The sequence below is a fragment of the Ahaetulla prasina genome, chromosome 18 (assembly GCF_028640845.1).
Source record: "Ahaetulla prasina isolate Xishuangbanna chromosome 18, ASM2864084v1, whole genome shotgun sequence".
NCBI classification, from domain to species: Eukaryota; Metazoa; Chordata; class Lepidosauria; order Squamata; family Colubridae; genus Ahaetulla; species Ahaetulla prasina.
In genome coordinates, this window is record NC_080556.1 from 4,477,531 (window position 1) to 4,491,817 (window position 14,287).

A 14,287-nucleotide genomic window follows, 5' to 3' on the forward strand; every position below is an offset into this window, starting at 1 on the left:
AACTTTTTGCATTTCCATCAGGCCTTACAAGTGGGTGGCCAGTGGTGACGCAGTGCGTGTGGGCGCTAGAGACCCAGTGGGAGAAATCCAAAACTGGGATGCGATGTCACTCTAACCTGCTGGGATTTAAAACAAAAAACCCCCTCAACCCCCAACTTATTTATACATCAGTTTACTGCAGTTTTCTCCAAAGTGCCAATTCCCCGCGGGGCATAAAAAAAAGAACCAAAAATAAATTTGGGATTGGCGTCACGCAGCTTGAAGAAAGAACGACTCCCAGTTTATAAAACAGTGCCATCTTTTACATGCAGTTACAAAGTATGGACTAACGGCCTTTCAATCTGGATCGGTCACAGGGATCCGATGTTGAGTCCTCCGAGATTTCGGATTCATGCTGGAGCCCATCCTCAGGGAACTTTTCTCAGGGTTGGGCTGCTGGGGGTTCAGGTGAACCTCTAGCTAAGATTCTGTGCGGTTCAGAGAACCCCCAAATCCCACTCCTGGCTGGCCCCACCCACCCTACCCCTCCCCTCCCAGGAGTCCCCACATGGCCCGGTTTGGATGCAGGTAAGTGGAGGGTGCATACAGAGGCGGAAAACGGGCCAAGTGGATTTTGCGTTTTTTAAAAAAATTCTTCCATTCCCATTTCTCTTGCCGTTCGCCTTATTGTCTTTGAGGTCTTAAGCCTGTAGGGACATCCCATCTTTTCCTTCGATTTTACACAAATCATTTCCGGAACTTTTCCAAGTTAAAAATCTCCGATGAAACCAAACAAGAATTTATTCCTTTTCCCGGTTCTTGGCCAATTATTTATCCAGGGTGACTATGCCTTTAGAAAGAAAGGCTGAATCACAATTGAGCATACCTGGAAGAAGGTGCGGCTGAGCGTCTCGCAGAAAAAAGTTGGAGGTAATTTTTAAACACACACACACACACCTCGTGGCTTCAACTGGGACTCCGCTTTCCTGCATATAACCAGGTTAATTTTAAGCACCTTTGTCATATTCTACTGAACAAACTGGCGGAGGTCCTCTGGATATATATATATATATATATATATATATCCTTAAGGAAAAATGTAATATATAGGAAATTGGAAAAAGGAACAGAAAGAATTTCAACATTTTTCCTCGCTTTCCCAGATGTTCCAGTTGGTTGAGACTGTAAAATTTATGCCGTCGGTTCTCTTGCTGGTACAGCGAAGGAAAACCCACCCCATTCCTGACAGACACACCCACTACCAAATCGCTCCTTATCTCACAAAGTTCTTCCCCACAGCTATAGTCAAGATCCCTTGTCTTTATTGGCTTAGGACCCTCCCTGTCTGGGTAAACAGTGATAAAGGAACACTTTGACCCTCCACCAACCAACCAAGCATGGGATAGCTCTTCACATAGAGCTGAAGAGATGGCTGTTGGGTTGCGATGCTTGAGAGAAAGGACAGGTGCTTGGAAGAAGAATGAAGGCTAGGGAGAATGGATGGGTTTTTACCTTCCCTGGAAACTTTTTCTAATGTCTCTTGGAAGCTTGTGGTAAAGAGACCCTAATTTCTGGCTGTCATACACATCTCCCATCTTTTCCTTCGATTTTACACAAATCATTTCCGGAACTTTTCCAAGTTAAAAATCTCCGATGAAACCAAACAAGAATTTATTCCTTTTCCCGGTTCTTGGCCAATTATTTATCCAGGGTGACTATGCCTTTAGAAAGAAAGGCTGAATCACAATTGAGCATACCTGGAAGAAGGTGCGGCTGAGCGTCTCGCAGAAAAAAATTGGAGGTAATTTTTAAACACACACCCCTCGTGGCTTCAACTGGGACTCCGCTTTCCTGCATATAACCAGGTTAATTTTAAACACCCTTGTCATATTCTACTGAACAAACTGGCGGAGGTCCTCTGGATATATATATATATATATATATATTTCTCTCTCTCTCCCTTCCTTTCCCCCTTCCATCCTTAAGGAAAAATGTAATATAGAGGAAATTGGAAGAAGGAACAGAAAGAATTTCAACATTTTCCCCCGCTTTTCCAGATGTTCCAGTTGGTTGAGACTGTAAAATTTATGCCGTCGGTTCTCTTGCTGGTACAGCGAAGGAAAACCCACCCCATTCCTGACAGACACACCTACTACCAAATCGCTCCTTATCTCACAAAGTTCTTCCCCACAGCTATAGTCAAGATCCCTTGTCTTTATTGGCTTAGGACCCTCCCTGTCTGGGTAAACAGTGATAAAGGAACACTTTGACCCTCCACCAACCAACCAAGCATGGGATAGCTCTTCACATAGAGCTGAAGAGATGGCTGTTGGGTTGCGACGCTTGAGAGAAAGGACAGGTGCTTGGAAGAAGAATGAAGGCTAGGGAGAATGGATGGGTCTTTACCTTCCCTGGAAACTTTTTCTAATGTCTCTCGGAAGCTTGTGGTAAAGAGACCCTAGTTCCTGGCTGTCATACACATCTCCCATCTTCCCCAGCCAACACTGGGGAAGCCAGTGGGAGATAAGGTGTAAGAAATGTGTTTTGACTCCACTGTGGGCTAGGAGTATAGGAGGAACAGCATCTGAAGCAAGGATGGAGGGGAGGGGAGAGGAGAGGAGAGGAAAGTTATAGATTAATAGAGTTGGAACAGAACAGAACAGAATGACAAGAGTTGGAAGGGACCTTGGAGGTCTTCTAGTCCAACCCCCTGCCCGAGAAGAAGACTTTATAGCTTTCTTGACAAATGGCTGTTCGATCTCTTCTTAAAAAAAGCCTCCAGTGATGGAGCACTCACAACTTCTGGTGGCAAGCAGTTCCACTAGTTAATTGTTCTAGTCCAACAACACCCGCCCCCCCGCCCAAACAGGAGACCCTACACCATTTCTGACAGATGGCAGTCCAGTCTCTTCTTGAAAGCCTCCAGCGATGAAGCTCCCACAATTTCCGAAGGCAACTTCTGTTCCATGGGTTGATTGTTTCTCACTGTCAGAAAATGTCTCCTTATTTCCAGGTTGACTCTTTCCTTGATCAGTTTCCATCCCTTCAGGTGCCTTGGAAAATAGCTTGACCCCCTTCCTCCTCTCTGGGGCAGCCCCTCAGATATTGGAAGGCTGCTATCCTGTCTCCCCTGGTCCTTCTCTTCACTAGACTAGCCAGGCCCAGTTCCTGTAACTGTTCTTCATATGTTTTAGTCTCCAGTCCCCTAATCATCCTGGTTGCTCTTCTCTGCAGGAAAGGAAAGGAAAGAAGGGAAGGGAAGGGAAGGGAAGGGAAGGGAAGGGAAAGGGAAAGGGAAAGGGAAAGGAGAAAGAAAGAGAGAAAGAAAGAAAGAAAGAAAGAAAGAGAAAGAAAGAAAGAAGGTTCATTTTGCACCAAAGTTATTTGGAAAATTGGAATTAAGCGCCGACATACAGATTAAGAGGCAGATTTGGCCAAAGTTGATCCCTGCTGTACCAGGACCACACCTTTTGGCTTTGGGACAGAGAACTTTCCAGAAAACATCACCTTCAGAGTGACCACCTATTCAACCTTGATTCGGGGGAGCCGAGAAGGAATATTGTCCGTTTTTCCAGCCCCAGCCTCTGCCTTGCCTGCCCGAAGCTCTAAATTCAACAACCAGAATCAAGAAGGCCGAGAGACCTCGGACGGAGTTTTCAGGCAGACTTAAAAAGGATGCCACGGTCTCACCCTATCCCTGACGTGACTCAGTGACAGGGCAGCTGCTGTGCGCACAGAAGCTCTTCCCAGCCACTTCCAAATAAATAGGATCTCCCGTCACTCCGGCAAGCTTCCCTCTTCGCTGGAGCTCTCCAAGCGCCGTCAACGACAGCAGCCCCAGACGAAGGTTGGATAGATGGATGAATGGATCCCCGTCTGCATCGAAGCGGCCGCATCATTCAGTCTCCGTGGTCCCCAGTTTCCCCTGTCAGATGCTATTTAGCTGCCTTGGGTTGTGTTAGCCTCCCATCGTTCTCCTCCAGGCAGCCGAGGAAAGCTGCTCTGCGAGCTGTGTGCGTAATTCTGGGGAGAGGCGCACTTTCCTAGCTAAACCAAAGCCGGTCTTTTCCAAGCCAAATTCTGCCTGCCTTCCTTCCTTCCTTCCTTCCTTCCTTCCTTCCTTCCTTCCTTCCTTCCTTCCTTCCTTCCTTCCTTCGACGTCTCGCCAAACTACCTTCAGACAAAACCCATCCAAAATAACACCTATGGAATAAAGAGCCCTACAGCATCTTCCAGTTTGTCGGGGCTTGGTGAGGGCTTCAGCTTCGGGGCAGAGATCTCGCCTGGCTTAACTGCCCCTTACAAAAGTTTTTTTTTTTTTAAAAAAACCCTTCGGTTTTGCGGTTTGCATTTGTTTTCCCCTCCCCATACCTCCCGAAGCAGGGCACTGCTAAGAAACAGCAAAGCAATTTTCCAGGCGGGGCAAAATCTCCACCTTCTTTTCGTAAAAGCTTCGTTCACGTTGCCTTCACGTCCCCCCAGATCTGCCATCCGCGAGACCTCCTCTTCGAAATCCAAAAATTCAAAACCCAGGCTCTTCCCAAGAATCGTAGTCTCCCATCATCCCCAGGCAGCTGGACTTTGAGAAAGGTTACTTACTCCGTAACCTCCCTGCATAATTTTGGGGAGAGGCCTTCTTTCCTAACCCCGAACCCTCCTTGGGAAAATTCCAAAGCCAAACCCCGATCTCCAAAATCTAAATCCAAAACCCAGATTTGAACCCTGATCTCCGAAATCTAAATCCAAAACCCAAATTCGAACCCCAATCTCTGAAATCTAAATCCAAAATCCAAATTCGAACCCCGAGCTCCGAAATCTAAATTCCAAAATCCAAAACTCCCAAACCCGGGCTCTTCCCAAGGACCGCCGCCTCCCATCATCCCCAGGCAGCTGGACTTTGAGAAAGGTTACTCCATGACCTGCCTACATAATTCTGGGGAGAGCCGTTCTTTCCATAAACCAAAAACTCTCCTTTGGGAAAGAAGATCTCCAATCCAGATTCAAATCCCCCCCACCCCCCCGCCCACCCGGATCTCCAAAATCCAAAACCCTTCGAAGAAGCCGCTCACCTCTTGGCGGAGTCTGGGCCAGGAGACCACCGGGCAGGCAAAGAATCAGAAGCCACGCAACTGGGGAACTCATAGCAAAGTCCTCTCGGGATTCGGATGGATGGGTCAGCGGCTACCTTAAACCCAGCGCCTTGACATTGGTGAGGAGGAGGCCAAGTGCGCGTCCCGACTCAGGCATGTTCTGATGTCTTGCAGCTCGAGAGCCAGTCGGTGCTTTTATCCTACCGTGGCCTTGACTGGGACAGACGCCCTCCCCAGCTTTGAAACATGTACATATTTTCTCCCCTCCCCGCAGGGTTGCGAAATCTGTGCAAGTTACTTTCCGTCCCTTTCCTTTCCTTTTTTAAAAATTTTTTCTCTCTCTCTCCTTCCCTCCCTCCCTCTCTCTCTCTCTCTCTCTGTGTGTGTGTGTCTCTCCCTCTCTCTCTCTCTCTGTGTGTGTCTCTCTGTCTCTCTCTGTCTCTCTCTCTCTTTCTCTGTCTTTTTGACAGGAGTGGCTGAAGCACACAACCCTTTCTCCTCCCCTTAACCGCCACGCTCTCTCTCCGGATGACTTTCCATGGGGAGGGCGGAATTGGGTAGAAAGGGAGTTTGCCAGTTTTTCACACACACACACACACACACACACACGTGCGCGCACACACACCCAACTTACCTTTGAAGAAGTTGGCAGCTGGCTGGCTCTGGTGTCAGTTGGTGGGCAGAATTGAGCAGGAGAGGGCGACCTTCTCCAAACGGGTAGTGGGGAAATATATATATATATTTATATATAGGGTGATTTAAGGAGGGAGATTTGTTTAGATTGGGCAGTCTGTTAAAATTATGCAGGGTCTGTGCCGTTTTTTTTCCGTTGGATTTTTTTGTTTATACATCTAGTAAATCCGTTTTGCTGGAAACTTGTGTGCGTGTCTCTCTCTCTCTCTCACTCATATACAAAACCTGTATTTTATTTTATTTTTCTTCTCGGAGGTGACTCCCTCTGATTCCAAAAAAAAAGCTTCCAGTCAACTGTTGGAAGTCGAATGCTTGCAGGTTGCCAACTTCTCTCTCCTCTCCCCCCCCCCCAAGGAAAGCTCCTGGGTTTTTCAGAAACTTCACAAGCCACTGGTATTCAGGAAGCGAACTTTTTTTCCTGGCCTGGAGACCCAGGGCTGGAAAGGGTTCAGGTGGATTAATTTCTCGTGATGCAGCTAATACAAAGGAGTCTGTCGAGGGGAAAAAAAACCGGGCAAATCAGTACTTATAATATAAGAGATTTATCGATCCAATCAAAGCCAGGATGGGATATTTATTATATTCCTCTCCCCCACACATCAGTTCTGCTGTGCAGGGAGTCCTCGACTTACAGCCACAATTGAGGCCAAAACTTCCATCACTACCCGATACAATTGTTAAGTGAGCTTAGCCTCACTTTAAGACCCTCTCTTGCCACCGTGGTTAAGCAAGTCCCCGCAGGGGTTAAGTTGCTCACACGGTTGTTAAGTGAACCGGGCTTCCCCTTTGCCCGTCAGAAGGTCGCAAACGGAGGGATTCCGTGTCACACAACACACACACACACACTGGGACACTGCGGCCGTCGTAAGTACGAGTCAGGTTTCCAGGTGTCTGAATTTCGATCACGCGACCATGCAGGGATGCTGCAATGGTTGGGGGGATAACGGTCCGATGCAGACCAATTTTACTTAAAGCCATGCGTTGTTCCTTCAAGATGGCATTCTTCACACGGGCTCCTTTTATAAAATGCACCAACGCTTTTGCACTCGGCTGTATTTCCACTACTATCCCAGCCAAGGGTGGGAGGAAAGAGTCATTTCTTCCACGCACAGACGTCATACTCAAAATTTATCTTCAGGGGTTGTGTTTTGTTTTTTTTTGCACAAGGGCCCAGTACAGTTTTACCCAAAGCTTCCAGTTTGTGGAATATAATTTTAAAGGTTTTATTTTGTTTGCCTCCCACCCCAAAGTGGGAGGAAAGGTCAGCTCAATTCCCTCAAAGACATTACACCTCTCTCTCACACACATGCACACGCAAATAGAACCACGATGAGTTTGAACAGACGTGCAATCGTCCGTTTCCAAACTTCCATCCTCTTTTGGTCGTAGCTAGTGACAAATTTCCCAGTGCGGAAAATTGAAAAAACAGAACGGAGACGTTTGCTTCCAATCGGAACATTCTCGCTCCTGCTACGTTTTGCAGTGGATATTGTTTTTCCCTAGTCAACCTCTTTCAAGAGCCAAGCCACGCACACATCTGCGCGGGGTGGAGAAAAAACCCACATCTGGCTGGGAGAGAGTTAGCTTTTTTTTTTAAACATATATATATATATATATATATAAATTTTACAGATCGTTGCGGTGCGAACTTGGTCATGCGTAACTCCAAACCGGTTGCTTTTCGCGCAATAGCTGGGCTTGGTTCGCACACACGGGGCAAAGGGCCCCGCGGATAAATTGGCATGCCAGGGATGGCATCCAGCTTGTAGCCTCACTCTCGTTGGGTTGCCAACACCAGACCCGTCCTGCCAAGTTGGGTGCTGTTGCGAAACACAGCTGCAGAGACCTGGGGGAAAGCTGGCAACTACAGCGCAGACGTCCCAAGGGCTTAAAAATCTCTCAAGCTTCTCTTGAGCACGCATAGATTGAAGATCAGATCAACCCCATTGGGTAACAGCAGATCAAATTCCTCTTTGCCCTCCTTCGGTGTGGTTATTATGATATCGGTCGAGTTGCGAGAGGTAATGTTTATCGAAGGAGTTGCATCCCGCTGGTGCCCGCCGCTTGATGAATTTTGAGTAACCCTATCTGGGGTGATTCAGCTTCTCATGCCCTGCTTACTCAAAATAATTTTGCAAACGTCACAAAAACCCGGCGCTGTGCCATGTTGCGACCGGTGGGGCCTGAAGGCGGAGGAGAGAACGTGGATTTTCTGGGATTTTCTTTGAAAAAGCTTTTCCCATTGTCATTTCGGCCAAGCCCCAGGCCTGGTCTGCCATCGTTGTCGTCTCCGACGATCCTTCGAAGTAGATCAGACGCGAGTAGACATCAAATTCCAAGGTGGGGGTGGGGTGGGGAAGTGAGGTTTGAAACGCCAGTTCTGAGATGGAAACCCCAGGACATCTGAAGGCAGTAGACTAGATTGGGAAGGGGGGGGGGAAAAACAACCCCCACCAGAAATGATCAAGGTGATATGGCCTTAAAGTCAGGAGTCAAGCGTGACTTGAAGAGCAGTTTTATTATTTTTAGACATGTCCTCCCACCTCAATTGTTGCTGCGCGTAGTTTACCCCATTGGCTCTCAAAGCCCATCCTCTGTTTTTAGCCACACCCACACAGCATTCTCCTCCCCCCCCCCTTGCAACTTTCCCCCTGGCACAGGAGGAGCTGAGTGCCTTCTGTGATCCCAGCCATACCTAACAGAACACGATTAAATCAACTTAGAATAGAATAGAATGACAGAGTTGGAAGGGACCTTGGAGGTCTTCTAGCCCAACCCCCTGCTTAGGCAGGAAACCCTACACCACTTCAGACAAATGGTTATCCAACCTCTTCTTAAAAACTGCCAGTGTTGGAACATACACAACTTCTGTTCCACTGATTAATTGTTCTAACTGTCAGGAAATTTCTCTTTAGTTCTAGGTTGCTTCTCTCCTTGATTAGTTTCCATCCATTATTCCTTGTCTGGCCTTCTGGTGCTTTGGAGAATAGCTTGACTCCCTCTTCTTTGGGGCAGCCCCTGAGATATTGGAAGACTGCTATCATGTCTCCCCTAGTCCTTCTTTTCATTAAACTAGGCATACCAAGTTCCTGCAACCGTTCTTCATATGTTTTAGCCTCCTGTCTCCTAGTCCCACTGGTTGCCAGTGTCAGTCTGCTGCATGTATGGATTGGAGGGGTTTGAAATGGCTAATGTTGCAGCTGCAACATTAGCCATTTCAAACCCCTCCAATCCATACATGCAGCAGACTGACACCCACTATGAAGATGTAGCACGACCACGAAGCCAAACAACAGCAATGCAGCTCACTAGCTCAAATCCCCCTGCAACACAGACTAAACTGAGCACAACCAAGCCCCCACCCAAACAGGACACACCCCCAGCCAATCAGAGCACAAAAAAAACCCCATCCAATCAGAGCACAGTCAAGCTCCCACCCAATCAGTTCAAACCCCCACTAGCAGTTAAAAGGAAGAAACAGCTGCGATCACACATTGCTCCCAGACGCACGAAGCTGAAGCCTGAAGATGACGAATGAGACTTTGTCGAAACATCGCCAAGACACTTCCAATTTTACATGGGAGAAAACCCGAATAACCAAAAACCTACATACAAACACCTGCGAAAATCTAAGAAAACATATAATATATTGTATAATGTATAATATATACATATATATATATTCTAGGAGAAACACGAAGGTGTAAACACTTAGCCTGAAGATGACGAATGGGATTTCGTCGAAACGTCGCCAAGACACTTCCAATTTTACGCGGGAGAAAACCCAAATAACCAAAGATATATATATATATATATATAGTGTCTTGGTGCTCATTTGGATAATGACTGCTTAAAATGGCCTGCTGGATTACGTGTTGCTTTGTTCAGTTTGTGGCTGGTGCTGTTCCTCTCTAAGCACAAAGCACAGCATGTGTGTTTTGTTTTGTTAGCCTGGTAGCCCTCGAGTGTGTCCTAGACACAGGGGAACCAGCGGGCCAGAAAATGCTTACGTGTATGTGTGTTTTTGTGCGTGTGTGTGTTTTGTTGTTATAAAAAGTCTGGTGCTCACGTGCAGGCCCTGATCTCCCGAACGTTCACTAAGACGGAGGCTCGTTGTGGCAAACGAAGGAAGATTATCTCGGGAGGAGGGTTTGCAGGTTGGATGCCCCGCGAGGGATTTTTGGCAGAGGACGGAGCGGTCCTGACCCGTTGGGGGTTCGCAGCGCCTTCGCTCCACATCAGCCCGCCTGTTGTTTGAGACCGCCCGAGGAAGGGCCGCCTGTCGCGCTGCACCAGTCATTCATGGCTGATAGCAGAATTCAAAGTGATGTGTTTGGTTGGCTCCGCTACGTGCAGGATAAGATGGTCTTTTGAGGAGAGAGGCGCATGGACAGGTGAATTAGTGGTTTCCTAAAAGAGAGCTGGTTGTTCTTTTCTGGAGGTTATCACAGGTGGGTGCTAATGATTGAAACATGACAGGTAGTCAGGGGTGACATGAGAGCAGCCTTCCAATATCTCAGGGGCTGCCCCAAAGAAGAGGGAGTCAAGCTCTTCTCCAAAGCACCTGAAGGCAGGACAAGAAGCAACGGGTGGAAGAGTTCTCCATTCCTCTGAAAACAACAAAATACCTTATCTGACCAGACTTGAAATCCTAGGCTTAGAAAACTTGGAACTCTGTCGCCTTCGACAAGACCTAAGTTTAATTCACAGAATCATCTATTGTAATGTCCTTCCTGTTAAAGACTACTTCAGCTTCAATTGCAATAATACTAGAGCAACCAATAGATTTAAACTTAATGTCAACCGCTTTAATCTAGATTGCAGAAAATATGATTTCTGTAACAGAATCATCAGTGCTTGGAATACTTTACCTGACTCTGTGGTCTCTTCCCATAATCCTAAAAGCTTTAACCAAAAACTCTCTACTATTGACCTCACCCCATTCCTAAGAGGACCATAAGGGGCGTGCATAAGCGCACAAACGTGCCTACCGTTCCTGTCCTATTGTTTTTCTTTTCTTCTTCCTATATACATATATGCTTATACCTCCTTATATTTACTCAGATATGTGTTTATATATTATATAATCTTTTTGTATGATACCTACATATATTGTTATGACAAATAAAATAAATAAGCAAGGAGAGAAGCAACTTAGAACTAAGGAGAAATTTCCTGACAGTGAGAACAATTAATCTGTGGAACAACTTGCCTCCAGAAGTTGTGAAGGCTCCAACACTGGAAGTTTTTAAGAAGAGGTTGGATAACCATTTGTCTGAAGTGGTGTAGGGTTTCCTGCCTAAGCAGGGGGTTGGACTAGAAGACCTCCAAGGTCCCTTCCGATTCTGTTATTCTATTCTATTCTATTCTATTCTATTCTATTCTATTCTATTCTATTCTATTCTATTCTTATTTTCCCCTATTCTATTCTATTCTATTCTATTCTATTCTATTCTATTCCATTCCATTCCATTCCATTCCATATTTTCTATTCTATTCTATTCTTATTTTCCCCTATTCTATTCTATTCTATTCTATTCTATTCTATTCTATTCTATTCTATTCTATTCTATTCTATTCTATTCTATTCTATTCCTATTTTCCCCTATTCTATTCTATTCTATTCTATTCTATTCTATTCTATTCTATTCTATTCTATTCTATTCTATTCTATTCTATTCATATTATCAGCCTGCTTAGCAGCTAATTCTTATGAGACGTGTATCAGAGCCTACCTACTTATTTTTGAATGTGGAGGAACTTTTCAGGGCTGGGAAGAAAATGGGCTTCAATGGCATCAGGGAAAATGATCGAACTCTGGAAATTTTTAAGAAGAGACTGGACAACTATTTGTCTGAAATGGTACAGGGTTTCCTGTCTAAACATGGGGTTGGACTAGAAGACCTCCAAGGTCCCTTCCAACTTTGTTATTCTATATTCTAGTCCTTCTTTAGCGACCATTCAAAGTTACAACGCTCCTGGAAAAAAAGTGACGGCCGTTTTTCGCGCAACCCTTGCAGCATCCCTGTGGTCTCGTGATCGAAATTCAGACCCTTGGCCACTGACTCGTATTTATGACGGCTGCCGTGTCCCGAAGTCACGTGATCCCCTTTTGTGACCTTCTGACAAGCAGAGTCAACGGGGAAGCCAGACTTCACTGCAGGGATTCACTTAGCGACGGTGGCAAGGAAGGTCATAAAATGGGGCGAAATTCATTGAATCGTCTTGCTTAGCAATGGAAATGTTGGGCTCCTCTGTGGTCATAAGTCGAGGACTACCTGTATCGCCATTCCTGAGTCGATGGAGAAGCCGAAAATGCTGGTGCAAAGCATTGTGTGAATTGTGCTTATCCAGGGAAGGTATTTACCAACAGGACATTGGTGGCCGGTGGCTGTAAGTGGACAAACCCTGTAACAGTAACAGAGTTGGAAGGGACCTTGGAGGCCATCTAGTCCAACCCCCTGCTCATGCAGGAGACCTGTACGATTCGAACCGCTGAACTGCCGACCTTTCTGATTGACGCGCTCAGTGTCACCTGTTTTTGGTCAGAACTAACGGAAAAATTCATGGGGTTTTCATGGCAAAGAGATGGCAGGAAGTGAAGAGGCCTCTTGATGCGGGTGAAGGAGGAGAGTGCAAAAGTTGGCTTGAAACTCAACGTTAAGAAAACTAAGATCATGGCATCTGGCCCTCTCAATTCCTGGCAAATAGATGAGGAAGAAATGGAGGGAGTGACAGATTTTATTTTCCTGGGCTCCAAGATCACCGCAGATGGGGACTGCAGCCAAGAAATTAAAAGATGTTTGCTCCTGGGGAGGAAAGCTATGGCAAATCTAGACAGCTTACTAAAAAGCGGGAGACATCACCCTGCCAACAAAAGTGCGTATAGTCAAGGCTCTGGTTTTCCCAGTTGCAATGTCTGGTTGTGAAAGTTGGACCATAAGGAAGGCTGAGCGCCAAAGAATGGAGGCCTTTGAACTCTGGTGCTGGAGAAGACTCCTGGGAGTCCCTTGGACTGCAAGGCCATCCAACCGGTCAGTCCTAGAGGAGATCAACCCTGACTGCTCTTTAGAAGGCCAGATCCTGAAGATGAAACTGAAATCTTTTGGCTACCTAATGAAAAGGAAGGACACCCTGGAGAGGAGCCGAATGCTGGGAACGATTGAGGGCAAAAAAAGAAGGAGGGGATGGCAGAGAACGAGGTGGCTGGATGGAGTCACTGAAGCAGTCAGCGTGAGCTTAAATGGACTCCAGAGGATGGTAGAGGACAGGAAGGCCTGGAGGAACATTGTCCATGGGATCATGATGGGTTTTCATGACTTTGCAATTAGAATAGAATAGAATAGAATTTAGAATTGAATAGAATTTTATTGGCCAAGTGTGATTGGACACACAAGGAATTTGTCTTGGTGCATATGCTCTCAGTGTACATAAAAGAAAAGATACGTTCATCAAGGTACAACATTTACAACACAATTGATGGTCAATATATCAATATAAATCATAAGAATTGCCAGCAACAAGTTATAGTCATACAGTCATAAGTAGAAAGAGATGGGTGATGGGAACTATGAGAAGATTAATAGTAGTGCAGATTTAGTCAATAGTTTGACAGTGTTGAGGGAATTATTTGTTTAGCAGAGTGATGGCCTTCGGGAAAAAAACTGTTCTTGTGTCTAGTTGTTCTGGTGTGCAGTGCTCTACAGCGTCGTTTTGAGGGTAGGAGTTGAAACAGCACAACAATAACATAACAACAACAACAGAAAAATTATTTTATTAGCTGCTTCCTTTCTGTCATTCTCGGCATGGCCTCTTTTTGTTTTTCCTCTGATATCCTTTTTTTGTGGGGGTCTCCAATATCCCATTTTTCTCTCCCCACCTCTGCCTGCACAGGAAAGGGATGTGCTATTTTTGCCAGATTCTTTTCAGGGTTCATTTACTGGCCAAAGGGTGTTTTTTTGTTTTGTTTTGTTTTTTTGGCCTTCTGCCTCCCCCCACCCACTCTCCCCAAGTCCATATCCTGCTTTTGCAGGTCAGCTTCCAATATGGAGACAGCAGAAGAGGTCTATTGGTCTGTGGGCTCGTGGAATGCCCCGCAAACTCATCTGCAAAAGGAGGAGGGAAAATCCAGCCCTTGCTGGAACAGACTGATAACAACTGGAGGGGGGGAAAAAAAGCGATGGGACAGAAAAAATTCTTCTAAAAACTTTGGAAAAAGAAAACATTTGCAGTGGTGGCGCATCAGTTTCAAATGGGCATTTAATAGACCATTCAGAAATATCCCAGTACTGTAGATGTGATGATTTTATTACGTTACATCCTCATAATCAGCATCTTATTCTTCGATGCCCTTGTGGTTTAATCCAAGCGCTATCGATGGACGGTTGTAGCTAAATTGCAGTTATTATCATTAGTGGTTTTTAAAAAGGAGTTGATTTAGAGTTATTCTTCAGAAGCGAGCCCTAAGAAATCAGAATAGAATCCATGTCTCCTAGAAAATAGGATAAATGGAACAGAGAATGGAA

General features: G+C 45.8%; 2 protein-coding genes across 4 annotated transcripts in view; one reads left to right on the forward strand and one right to left on the reverse strand.

The window, feature by feature from the left end:
- The window catches only part of VWA1 (von Willebrand factor A domain containing 1), a 28,455-nt gene extending 22,984 nt beyond the window's left edge, over nucleotides 1-5,471 (reverse strand). The window contains exons 1-2 of one of the 3 annotated variants that reach the window (XM_058161005.1): nucleotides 5,049-5,471; nucleotides 2,861-3,207 (exon numbers count right to left, since the gene is read on the reverse strand). In XM_058161005.1, the coding sequence (XP_058016988.1) occupies nucleotides 2,861-2,947 (87 nt within the window). In that variant the 5' untranslated portion in view covers nucleotides 2,948-3,207; nucleotides 5,049-5,471. The remainder of the gene's footprint in view (nucleotides 1-2,860; nucleotides 3,208-5,048) is intronic. The other 2 variants (XM_058161007.1, XM_058161006.1) reach the window with 2 other exon arrangements.
- The window catches only part of LOC131186979 (uncharacterized), a 78,291-nt gene that overhangs the window by 31,789 nt on the left and 32,215 nt on the right, over nucleotides 1-14,287 (forward strand). The gene's annotated exons all lie outside the window — the stretch shown is intronic.